This window comes from Charadrius vociferus, unplaced genomic scaffold, assembly GCF_000708025.1.
Source record: "Charadrius vociferus isolate BGI_N301 unplaced genomic scaffold, ASM70802v2 scaffold257, whole genome shotgun sequence".
NCBI classification, from domain to species: domain Eukaryota; kingdom Metazoa; phylum Chordata; class Aves; order Charadriiformes; family Charadriidae; genus Charadrius; species Charadrius vociferus.
The window spans coordinates 709635-722050 of NW_009649473.1; the positions used below are offsets into that span (position 1 = coordinate 709635).

Consider the following 12416-nt stretch of genomic DNA (forward strand, 5'->3'; position numbering starts at 1 on the left):
TACCATTCATACTTCAAACATCATTATAAAGTGTACTGAAGTTTCTAGTAATAACAGCTGGGGATAGAGGGAAACAGAAAGCAACTTTCAAGCAGATCTGTCACAAATAGAATGTTTCTCAGTATACTTCAATGCACCGAACCATCAGCAGCTCTTGAAAACAAGCAAGGCATTGCAAATATGTTTGAGTTGTGAGTAAAAGTTTTCTCTGCAACCTCTGGTTCATCATACAACTTACAGGCGATAAGTGGGACATAATGGGAGATAATATGGGAAGAATGGGGAGTATACTGAGGTCATAGTCTGCAGTTGGGAGATCCGTTTTTGATTCTTTGACGTCAATTTTGCCAGACCCTTGGGAAGTCTCTAACAATGTCTATCTGCTGCAGGGATGCATTGCTGTGGAGGCATTATTCACTGTGGGCACCCCAGCTCAAGTCTGGTCTGCTTGGGAGTCCATGGGTCGTCATCGTGCAGATCAGCACACCACTTGAGAGATTAGGTATCTGGTTTGTGTTCCCTTCCGGAGATGTCATATCCATGTCTTGCCCGAAACAGAATAAAGCCTCTTGCTCACCAGTATTGCTACACGTGTTGGTTTTGTGCTCCCACAATAATCTGCTACCTCAGGAGAGTAGCACTGCCACATAATTAATTTACTTAAATTAAGCAGAAACTTTCTTGCATTTTTGAGGGTTGATCTCTTGACTCTTTTTATTTTATTTTTTTTCCTTGAAATACACTTCACATCAAAATCACTTTCCATCTGAATTGCGTAGAGGGGTCAGTCCTATGTTACTCTTGTTTCTTTTCCTTATTTATTTTCTCCTTAAGGAAACACAAATCACTTGTTTAGTAATCTGATTTTATGGGTGTTATGCAGAAAATCAGCAGGAGAATCGGGTTCCTTTGGTCATCCACCAGACCACCCTGCCTTCTTACGTCTGTTTCATTTCAGTTGAAATTGCTTAGTCCTTTTCTGCTTAGCAGATGGATATTGGTTCAGAAGGATAGCTTTGGTTCCCTTATCACAGAAGTAGTAATAATTTTGGCACTTAAGAAGTGCCCAGCAGTACCCCTATTGTTGCTGTGCTATCTCTTTGGTCAGGCTACGTGTATGGGGCAGCTGATTCTCATCCCCCTTCCTTTCCTGTTTCAGCTGGTTTGTGGGCTGGAAGATATATAGCAGCTCTGGTTAAACCAAAGCCAGAGATCTTGCCTTCAGTCCAGTGCCTTTGAGAGCAAGTGGATTTAGATGTGAGTCTATAGTGCTTGTGCCTTACTCTGGCCCTGTTGGCTGGATGACAGATATGGGAACGAAAATATTTCCTTTTCCTTTAAAAACAAACAGACACCCCCACAACCGCCCTGTGTCGTGTACTCCTGCTTCTTTTCTTGCTCGCTTATCAACTGTCCCTCACTGCCTAGCTTAAAATCTCATCTAAGCCCTATTATACCAATGTATTTCCATCAGCAGAAAGAAGGGGAAATACATAGAACTGGCTTTTAGATGTAATTTTTCTCATTAGCAATGGCTACTGGCCGTAAAATGACAGGTCTGAGCCGACGAGGATGTTTGTCCCAGCTGCTTAATCATGTTGGACCAGCATTTTCTGTGATTGTGCCATCGTCATTAAAAGTTAAGAGCACCGCTGCTGGGATGCTATAGGTTAGCAGGGTTTGTGTTCATGTTAAATGGACTAATAATTCTGGTTTTGAAAGGTCTTCTTGCCTGGTGATAATTTATGTGGCCCCAGAGATTTTGGGGTGAGATGAGGGGAAAAAAAAACTAGTGCCATTCTTCTTGCTATTCTTGCTTGTTATTTTTAAGCTTGAAAAGTTTGGTTCTGGTCCATCAATGCCCTGTTTCCTTAATGCTAGTTCAGTTTAGGAGTGGGAATGCAGTAAAGTGCTGCTGGTTGTAAAGACCTAAATGGCAAAAGGTGTTGATATAACCACACAATTGATCAGTGTTTAGTTGGTGATCAGGTTATGCTTGAGCACGTGCCTGTATACCAAGTTTGCTGTTTTGGAAGTGTCACACTTATGCTTTGGAAGATGGAAGAGAAATTCTCTGACACCCATCTCCCCTCCAAATCTGCAGCACGCAGCCAGAGGAACTTTGGGGGGTGCTGGTGGTGTACACGCAGAGAGTGTGTGGAGAGAGTGCTTTAATTGTCAGGGTAGTCCTTATGGTCAGTGAGAATGGGTGTTGCTATAAAAATGTTAAAACTAAGACTTGTATTTTGGATCTTCCTCATGATTGTAGGGATCTGTTAGATCTGTAGAAGTTTCCTGACATTCCAAGGGGCAAATGTTTATAAAGTGGAGGTTTTGAAGTTTATTGTTAAGGTAAGGTGAAGAACATTGAAGCGGAGTAATAAATATCGTGATTTGTGGAAAGCAAAGACTTGGGTAAGGTAGGGTTCTGGAAAAGGCAATAGGAAGGTGTCACCTTTCTATGATTATATGTTTTCATTTAATAAAGAGAAATAAAATCAAGGCTATGAGTTTGAGTATGATACTAATAAGAGCGTTTCAAACTTGTGGGGATACTGCAAAATGATCTGCTATACTGAAGGTTTGTAGTTCCACCGAGAAGAATCCCGTACCAGTCCTGAGCAGTGGTGGTGGTGTTGGTTTTTTTTTTTTTGTTCCTTCTAGTCCGCATCCCATGTGCTTTCCTTGCACTCACACTTTGTATTTTAAATTTCTTCTTCTACTGATGCTCTTTTGTTCTTCTTCCCAGGCCATTGAGCTGCAAGGCAGGGAGGCAGAGCTGAAGCGGCAAGAGGCCTTCTATAAAGAGCAGTTGGCCCGAATTGAGAGGAAGGTAAGGCTAAGTTGTCTTTTGTTTGTGGCCTCGGAATACTAATGGGCTTGGATGCAGGTCTGTGTGGATCCAAACAGTAGAGAAACAAGAGGCATTGTGCTGAAACCTGGAACTGTCGGCTCCCAGTGTCTGTCTGCCCCTCACCCCTTACACAGTTAAGTGATGAAAAAGCTGTACAAACCAAATCTTTTGAGCAACTTGCATTTGAAAGATAAGGGGGTTTTAACTGGATGATTTTTTAAATGAAGTAATTCCAACTTTATTTTTCATCATGGGATTGAGGTGAAAGCTAAGTTCAAAAAAAAGTGCCTTTTTTAATTCCTTTTGTTAAATATCCTTTCCTAAATTAAAAAAAAAAAAAACACAACAAAACAAACCAAAAAGCAACAAACAAACAACCCAAACACAAATCTTGCTATAAATGTGAATTAAAGTTGTATTATTAATTTATCTCTGGGGAGCCTAACAGTTCAAAGGGGGGTGCTGCAGTGCACTGCCTGCTTCTTGCTGGATAAGCCTTTGAAATGACCGTGATTTAAAGAGACACTGTCAAGCATCTTTTAAGCCTGAAATGACCTTTGAAAATCCATTTAGGGATTTGAATCTCTCCCCTAAACGTGGGATTTGCTTCTCTGTTTAATTGTTTACCATGATGAGTTTTTAAAAATTGATGCCATAAAAATAGGAGCAGCCATGCTGTTCCTTATGAACTAATGCATTTTTCACTTCCTGGCAAAATGAAATAATGTTATAAGTAGTCTTTATTTTTTAATAAATGTGGAGAATAATCTTCTCCAATTTGAAGCAATTAGACCTCCTGACAGGGAGCTGCATACATCTGACTTGGAGTTGTGCTATGTGACTAGAAAGAAATGCAAACAATGAAAAAGGTGGGTTGCAAAGAGATGGAGAAATCCATCAGCTTTACGACCAACAAGTAGCATGATGGTGAATATAGAACATGGGAAAATTACAGATTATTGAAATGGTAGAAAACTATCGGCACATCTATTACCCTTCTCATTCCCTGCCTACTGCATGATTGTCCATACAGCATTTTTTATTTAAGCCATTGATGATAAAACATGCCCATGAGCCGTTTCACATGATACAATTTTGCAACACTTTAATCCATACAGTTCATTAAAAAATAAACTATTAAAAGTACCACTCAGTGTTGCATTCAGATTTTTAAATTCTATTTCTAGATAATGGGGATTGTTCAGTGAAATTGCAAACAATCTAGCAGCTATCGTTCTAATTATCACAGTTGTCCGTATGTTCATACGCAAAGGGAATTTTTGCAATTTCTTGGTCTCATGCTGTGTGCTTCTATTATATTCCTCTCTCCGGATCTGGTTTCATGAAGCGGAAACTGCAGGGAAAATTTGTATGTGTGTCTGTCCTTTGTGGACAGAGGAGCGGGGAGAAGTTTGTGTCCAGGCTGTATTGTCCTCTTTTTGAAGTCTTTTGTTGTATTTTGTGTTTCCCTTTTCAGGTCCATGTCCCTTGCTGCAGGATAACTTTTTAAAGAAGGTGATGGATATTTTTTAGTGCAGGATTTTCTCAGGGGAGTAAGGTGGCTTGTCCACAGTCCTATTCAAACTGCAGAGCTGCATAGAATCTGTCTTCTAGTTCTTATGTGTACAAAAGCAAGTAGATAAAAAGGACAGGTTTTCTTTCCTCTCTTGAAACACTAGATAGTTTCTGACCCTTAAACACTAGCATTTTGCTGGTAATAAAATAGAAGAATGCCTCCAACCGTTAGTCTAGATTGGAGTGGGAGGTGGGGGGGGGCTGGAAGGGAGAGGAGAGAAATGTACTTGAAACAGTGTAATAAAGCTTAATTGTATTAGTTTTGAAAAAGGTTTTCTATCTTCTCTGTGGATAATTTTATTCCTATAATGGTTGGAAAGATGGAAAACACAGCACAGAACAATCTTTTTTATTAGCTGTTGCTTTTATATAATTCTGCTTTTATTTGTTGAATACACGCAGACCTTGACATTTATTTATTTATTTTTCCTCCTACTGTATTAAAACCTTCCAACTCATGTTGAGAGATATATATCTATGTATGTACACGTGTGTCTATATTAGAAAAAAAGCTGTCGGTAAGGGGATGAGGTGGGGAGGAGCTCTGAAGTAAAAGTTTGCTTTTTCTGCTGCTGTCGGAGGGGATGGTCACTTGGAGTGTGGTCACTGATAGTTTGGAGGTGTTGGGCTGAGAGTGAATGAATGTCATGGCTCAGTGTGGAGTTAAAAAGCTGAAATTTCTCCTTTTAAGGATCAGGGTGTCAGAAATTCTCCCCTCTCCTCCCCTGCTGTGCCTATCTAAAACCTCAGTTTGGCTTTGTCCCCGCTTCTGCAGGATAACAGTAGGAGACTTACAGATTTGTTTTTGAAGGATGTTTTGAACTGTTGATGTTGAGAACTAAGTATCTTCCTAGTAGGATGCTAAGAATAATTTTGTTATATACTCCTTACAACGTAGTAGCTGCTGCACTGAATCAAACACAGAGGCTGTCCTGCTTCTTCTGAGAGCGGTCAGTTTTCAAAGACTTTGAAGGAAGATGCAAAAAAACCTCACCAAAACAAAACAACAAAAAACCCTTTTGGAGAACAACTTTTGAGAAGTCTTCCTAAATGTTGTCAGTCAGAGGCTGACACGTGTCCTGCTGCAAAAGAGTTTATTTTCATTCAGTATTTTTGTTCACTATAATGGAACTTGGACTCCTGCCATCATTCTGCATGTCTTGGGCATTTTTCCTGAAGCCTTGTTTAACGCTTTGCCTCCGATATCATGTGGCAGTGTGTGCCACAGGTTAACTTATATACTCTATAAATTGTCTGTTACCAATTTCAAATACTTTTTTTTTTTTTCATTTAATATCCTCTATGTGAAAGAGATAAAAGGAATTCTCTTTATTATTCATTATCTGGAGACTTCTGTTCTCTCTTTTACCTTCCCATTAAGTTGAGCAGTCCTCACCTTTTCAGCCTCTGCTTGTGTGAATGATTTTTTTCCAGATTTCTTGTTCTGCTTGTTTGTCTTTGGGCCCTTTCCCCCTTGAGGCTCTGTCTTTGAGATGTATTGACCAGAATTGAACTCAGTAGTTCCCTTGAATGCAGCAGATTGTGTGAATAACATTATCTTTTTATTTTGTAATCTCTGAAAGAGTACTGTAATCTACTGGGCAGAGCACAAAATTGGAAGTAAAAAACCGCTCATTTTCTAATAGCTGTTTCTCTTTTGGGAATTTGAAACAATTACTTAGTCCATCTATCTCAGTTATTCCATCTGTACGATGGAGTAGCTTATAATGGAAGGGCAAAATGTTGTGAAACAGTAAAGTTATAGAAATGCTAAAAAGGCTTTGCCTTCAGTTTTGCATGAGATGAACTGTGGGTGTACCTTATTTCAAATAGATCTTGAGAAACTCAGTTTCTCTGGACTGTCTTATTAACATTTTCACAGGAAAGGGCATGTATGAAAAAATAACTTCAGTGCTTCAGCTTTTGGGGTTTTCCCTACGTTGCCTAATAAAGCACTGGAAGAAGTAAGATGGTGGGTGCAGCAGCGCTGTGCCACACTAAGGATCCATATAGTTCAATGTGCTGGTCCTGACTGTGACCGAGTGGATGACCAGGGGTGAGCGTAAGATCAGGGCAAGTATACGGGATATATGCCCCAAATGCTTTGATCATCCTGGTTGGTCATCTTTGAAACTCTTCCATGTCTATTTAATCCTGTCAAAACTGTGCACACAGTGCTCAAGATATGGGTGGACCATGAGTATATATGGTAGCTGTACGAGAATCACTCTTTGGGTCTCTCTTTCTCTGTAGTGCCTAGCACTTGATTTGCACTTCTGACTTGTGTTGAGCGAATGCCACACACTACTGCTACTAGCAGCATTCAGCTATTTTGAGTGCAGATTTGAGTGCGTGAAGTAGCTGTACTGGGATTAAACCAATGCTGCAATTTGTTCTTGGGAGGTATTTTTCCTACTGTGCCCTTTGTTACCGGTGTGTCGGTGGGGAGGTGTGTGTGTGAAGGGGTGGTAGGTTTTGTTCTGCAGTGTGGTGCATGCTTTTCAGACTCTTTTTTTTTTTTTTTTTTTTTTTTTTTTAAATTAAATTTTATTGAACAAATTCCTTGCAGAGGATCAGGACACTGGTGATGCCCTCGGTCTTCCTCACTTTAACTCTGGTAGTTCGTTGTAGTTGTGTGTTTCAGTCTCCTGCGTTGCTTGTATGTTTTTATTTTGGAGTGCCTGAAGTATTTTGGTAATCAGGAAAATTACAGGGAATAGATCCTTTGGACCGACTATTTCTTATATGACTGTGTGTAATTGCAGGATTTTGGGGCTGGTGATGCAGACTTTCCATTCCACACCTGTGTTTCCAGTGTGACTGTCTAATCTCCAATAAGTAATCTAGTAATGAGACCTGGCTAATTTGTTATAAGCTGTTAAACTTCTAACTCTGACTTGTTACAGTAATTTTACATCTCATCCATGTAATTTGGAATTGTTTCACAAAAAGTGGGTCTTGTCTCAACTGTTTTGAAGGAGGTTTTGTACTGTAGCGTTTCTCTGGGTAGAAAGATTGAGAGTTGGACCTAATCTGTAAGGAAAACCTTAGAAACACTCGATTTGAGAAGCTTAAGTTGATGTTCTTTCATGTTTTTGTATGTTGCTGAGAAGCAGGGAGGGAGGGAGGTGGAAAGAACTTGGTATAAATAGTTAACACATATACTGCTCAGAACTGGGATTTTTATTAACGATTCTGTGTATGCTTTGTCCTGCTTTCTCCAAATGGTAGAAGCATCCTTTAAAAAGTATCATAAGAAGGAAATGCAGGCTCTCCTGGAACCCTTCAGATGCCAGGAGATTTCACTTAGCATACTAGCTGTAAATTTTATCCCATGTATTTGTTGGACTCCTTTTGCTATTTGGCCTCTTGCTGGGTTGAACCTCTGACAAAGGTTAAGGGCAGTGCTACGGTACAGCAAAACATGGGCAGCTCTTTGGAGTAGTGCGGAACGGCAGAGAAAGGCTGAAGGTAATCTCAGCAGATGAAGTGGAACTCCTTGCTATAGATGGATGTCTCTTCTTTGTTTGGATTTTCCTAAGCTCTGGCTCCCACGTAATCTTTTATTAGGTGGCTGTGGACTACTGTCAGCAGTGGGTACATTAATATGCAACGTTTTTCTGCTTGTAGTTTTTCAGAACAGTAAGTAGTACGAGAGGTATTCATAAGCTGTGGAGTATTTATGCAAGTGGGAAAGGAATGCGTTGAACAAATACCTTTTTTAAAAATTGTTATTAATAAGGTAGACTGCACCTTTTTGTCTGCTTAGCTTCACAAATCTTGTAATTTTGTGTGTGGCATTCACCTTGTTTGTTTTTTAAATTAATCTCCTTTTGCCCTGGCACTTACCATTTAATTCATGCTTGTAAAGCACTTAGGATGTATAAAGAATGGGAGGGGAACTTATTTTTGTTCGCTATTCTTATTGGCCTTGATCCTTCTTCTTGGAGCAGTTTCCCATTTCTGGTGCACCAAGGTCACCCCTAAATGTGAGTCCACTGTCATTTCTACGCTTTTTGGCCAGTAAATCATCTCTCTCAAAATCTCTGTGGACAAAGTGACAGCAGCCTGGGGGGGAAAAAAAAATATGTGGGGTCTTCATGGTCAATTTTAAGCAGATTCTGCAGAGCTGAACAAACTGATGTCACCTGGCAAAGGTGGCAAGGGATTTCTGATGAAGGGGATGAGGAATCCGTTCCCTGAGTTGGGATCCCAGGCTGTGTCTGTCCACGGGACCTAGAGAGCACTCACCTGCCTTTGGAAAAGAAAGCTGTGTTGAGGTGTTACCTTCAACTGAGCCCTCTGCCCTCTCAGTGGGACTTGAATCTTGAGTTGATACGTCTTGGCAGGTGTCACCGACACCATTTACTCTGGGTAAAATGGCCTGTAACATCTTAGGGCTGCATGTGAGCTATTGCTGTGTGCTTCAGGGATGCTTTGTTTGCCGCCAGTCACTGTGCTACCAGCCACCGGCTCACTGCTCTAGCCAGCGCCGTGGGGTGCTTTAAGGAAGAACAGCGAGTGTGAAACCAAGTTCTGGTCTCAAAAAATGTGTTTCCCTTTCAGAAATATCACTTGTCCCTGCCTTCGTAATCGAGCCTTGCAATATTCTTTACAATTTCCATTTTTTTCTTACCTAATTTGTTCGATTCTCTTCTCATCCCCTGCCCCTGCTGCAAACCCTTCCTCCCACAAAACTGGCAGGGCTTTATGTGAACCTGCAACAGCTGTGATCCTAAAAAGCAGTTTGCTGTTCAGGCCAGCGGAGCAATATAGCGAAGCACGCAGTTCGTCGAACTGTTGGTTTAATCTTCTTGAACACAAGAAGAATAATCCCCCGTATAGGCTGATAAGATCCATCCTAATCATCCAGATCAGTTCCCAGTCGCTTGGGCTGTCTGTGCGAGGCTGTGTGGACGTTGTCTTTCAGGTGGCGGTGGCTCTAGCAGTCTCCCAGGGCACAGCCTTTGATATTTAGAGAACTGAAGATTTTGTCCTGTGTGCGTGCTAAATTTCTGAACGGGAACAAAATGGAAAAAGAACGAACCTGAAATTGTCATGTGAACCAGTTCTGATCTCCCATCCTCTTCCTCTTTTCAGTTATTCACAGACATTAAATGTCACGCTGGGGGAGGAGGAGGCAGTACGGCATCCATAACTTTGTTTTTCTGCCGGTATCTGTTAGGGCTGAACAGTGTCTAGGGGAGGCTGCCTTCCTAATGCTTCTCCGTCGTCTCCCTGTCTGCGGGGAGAGGTTACTTCGTTGTTGCCGTTGGCCAACTCACAAACTGACTTCTCGTACCCTGTGCTCAATTCACCCGTTTAATGGCTGTTTTGCTGAAAGCTTGTAAAGTTTAGTAGTTAATATACCTCAGTACGCGAGCTTTTAGAGATCAGATAAATTGATTGGTAATTTGATGAACTCAAAGAACATCTATAATAGGGTAAATAAAATGTGTTAGATGTCAGTGCTGCCTCTCTGTCTTCTCTGCCGTGTGTATGTTCTCTCTTCAATATGTGTTGTCTGCTGTACAGTACATTACATCAAATTACAAGCAGCCTCTATGCAAACAGCAACTAAGTGTTTGCTTCCTCTTCAGTGTGCCCCATTAGCGCAGAGATGCGTTTGCAGTCTGTGTGCTGAAGGGTGAACTGTCAGAGCCTTACAGTGATTTTGTTTCCCTGGCATTTAGAGTACCTTTGCAGAGGGAGAGAATGATGCTTATGGGCTGCTTCATCTTGGAGGAATCCATCCTCCGGCTTGACTTGTGAAATAAATGTGGCAATGTGTGGTTTGAACTTAGTGTCTTAACACTGAATTTAGCAGCTGAATTTAGATAACAATCTGGTATCTGGTCTCATCAGTGTATCACTATGAAGACTTGTTAAAGGCAGAACAAAAAGACCTAGAATGTGATCTTGTCTCTTTGTTAGAACTCAACACCGGAGTATATGTCAGGTCTAGTCCAAAAAGAGCAAAACAAGGGGTGCTTTTGTCTTACTTTTGAAAGCTCTCCCCATTATCTAATGTTTCTGATACCCTCCCCTGCCGGTTTTATTCAGCCTAATTTTCCCTTCATTCATTTTTTTTACTGCCTAGTAGTTCAAATTTCTGTTTTCTCCCTCTTTGTTCTGTTTATATGCTTGTTTATAAACAGAATGGTATTTATAAAATGTGTGTATATACAGGTAGCACTGTTATCTGTAAAACCAGTGCTACTTTTCTAATGGAAAGCAGTGCTCGCATGCACACGCATACGTACATACATACGTGCGCACACACACACTGTCTGTCTCTCACTTATTTTTACTGCGGTGTAGTTGTACGATAGCACCAACTACATTATCCTGCTGCAATAAATACTGGTGCTGCCTGTTATTTCCGTATAATTCACTGACCAGTGTACAATTAATTTTTGGCCCTGTTATTGCAGTATTGGCTATTTTATGAAACTGTAGCGAGTTAGCACAGTGAATTGATTAAATATGTTCCAGACCTTAGCCTGGAGTCTGTGCGTCTGCTGGGACTTGGATGATTGAAGCTTGCACTTCTCTTGGGATATTCCGGATTTAGACTGAGTCTTGGAAATTGTTTCAGGTAGACAGAACTTCCCTCTGTGTGTGGAACCCACATGCATAAGAGTCTGACTTTGGGGAATCTGAGATTTTGATTTCAGCCTGCAATGATCCTTCCACATGTGGCAGGAAAAAAAGCATCACTATTGTGACTTAAAAAGAAAGCCAAGGCCTGGGCTCGTTTTGAGAAGGTCCTTAAAATTCTGGCTCTGCCCTTACAGAATATGCTGTCATCATGTTAATGCAAAATATGGCTAATAATTACTCTGTAAATTGGGCAGACTCCACAGAACATCTCAAATTTGTGCTGAATTAAGTAGTCCAGAGATCAGACTTTAAAAAGGGACTACTACGTATTTACAGCGGCTGTACCTTCTGAAGTGAGTGTGTTTAGTAGTTTACCGTGGGTGTGTTAAATACATGTTTCATGACAGCCTAGGGCCACTTCTCTGAAGGTTTTTCCCCATCTGCCAGTCGTTTTAAAGAAACATAAATAAAAGAGCTATTCCAATTTCTTGAACATATAATGCACGTTCCCAAGAGACTGGAGTGACTCAGAAGTAGCTTGTAAATAACATGTTTTAATGTTCTTAAATATATGTGCACCATGAGGCTCGCCGTGATCTCTTGAGCCTCTGCAAATTGTATTTGCTTCGTATGTCACAGAATCTCCTGGTCCCAGGATGATGTCTGGTGGGTTTTGTTTGCTTGTTTTTGGGGTTAGCTTGGTGGTTTGGCTATATATTCTGCTGCACCAAGAATGATTCCAATCACAGTTAACCATTAAACACCTTGACTCAAATGAGGATTACCTGGCTCACCCGTTCACTGTCCAGCCCCGCTGTAAGTAAATACGAAATAATGGTTGTGTTTATGTTTTTTAACAAAAATAATAAACATCCATCTCATACACACTAGAGCTGTCCGTATTCTGTAAAGTCAAACCCTGACAAATGTGGAGAGGAGAGTTTTGCCCCGGTTGGTATTCACCAATGGAGTAACCATCAGATAAAACACGGTGCCCTGTACAGAGGGCAGTGATGGCAAGGAACAGCCACAGAGCCAGAAAATGCCGAGAAGCCACTTAATCTGTGTCAGTCTCTAAGGGACTACAGAAGAGCGAGAGATGGGAAAAGGAAATGCGGGAATTGAGATAAAACTCTAAGCCTCTGATTTGAGAAGACTTGTAATAACTAGGTTATTTTAAGGGAAGAGCTAGCTTTTCGTTTCCTTCCCAATTATTGCATTTCAGGTCTTTTCATAAGAAAAAAGGCTTAATTCCTTCTCCTTCCTTCTCCCTCCCCATTCTTCTGAACAGAAGCCAAATTTTTCCTTCTATAATTTCAAACTGCAAGGTTGCTGTAAGATTGCATGCCTGGGTCAACTGAGGAGTGCCTGGATTCCCCCCCCC

At 40.9% G+C, this 12416-nt stretch overlaps 1 protein-coding gene across 1 annotated transcript in view; it reads left to right on the plus strand.

Moving 5' to 3' along the window:
- Positions 1-12416, plus strand: part of CHCHD6 (coiled-coil-helix-coiled-coil-helix domain containing 6) — a 116563-nt gene that overhangs the window by 38588 nt on the left and 65559 nt on the right. Inside the window, exon 5 of the mRNA XM_009889853.1 lies at positions 2750-2833. Within this exon, the coding sequence (XP_009888155.1) occupies positions 2750-2833 (84 nt within the window). The remainder of the gene's footprint in view (positions 1-2749; positions 2834-12416) is intronic.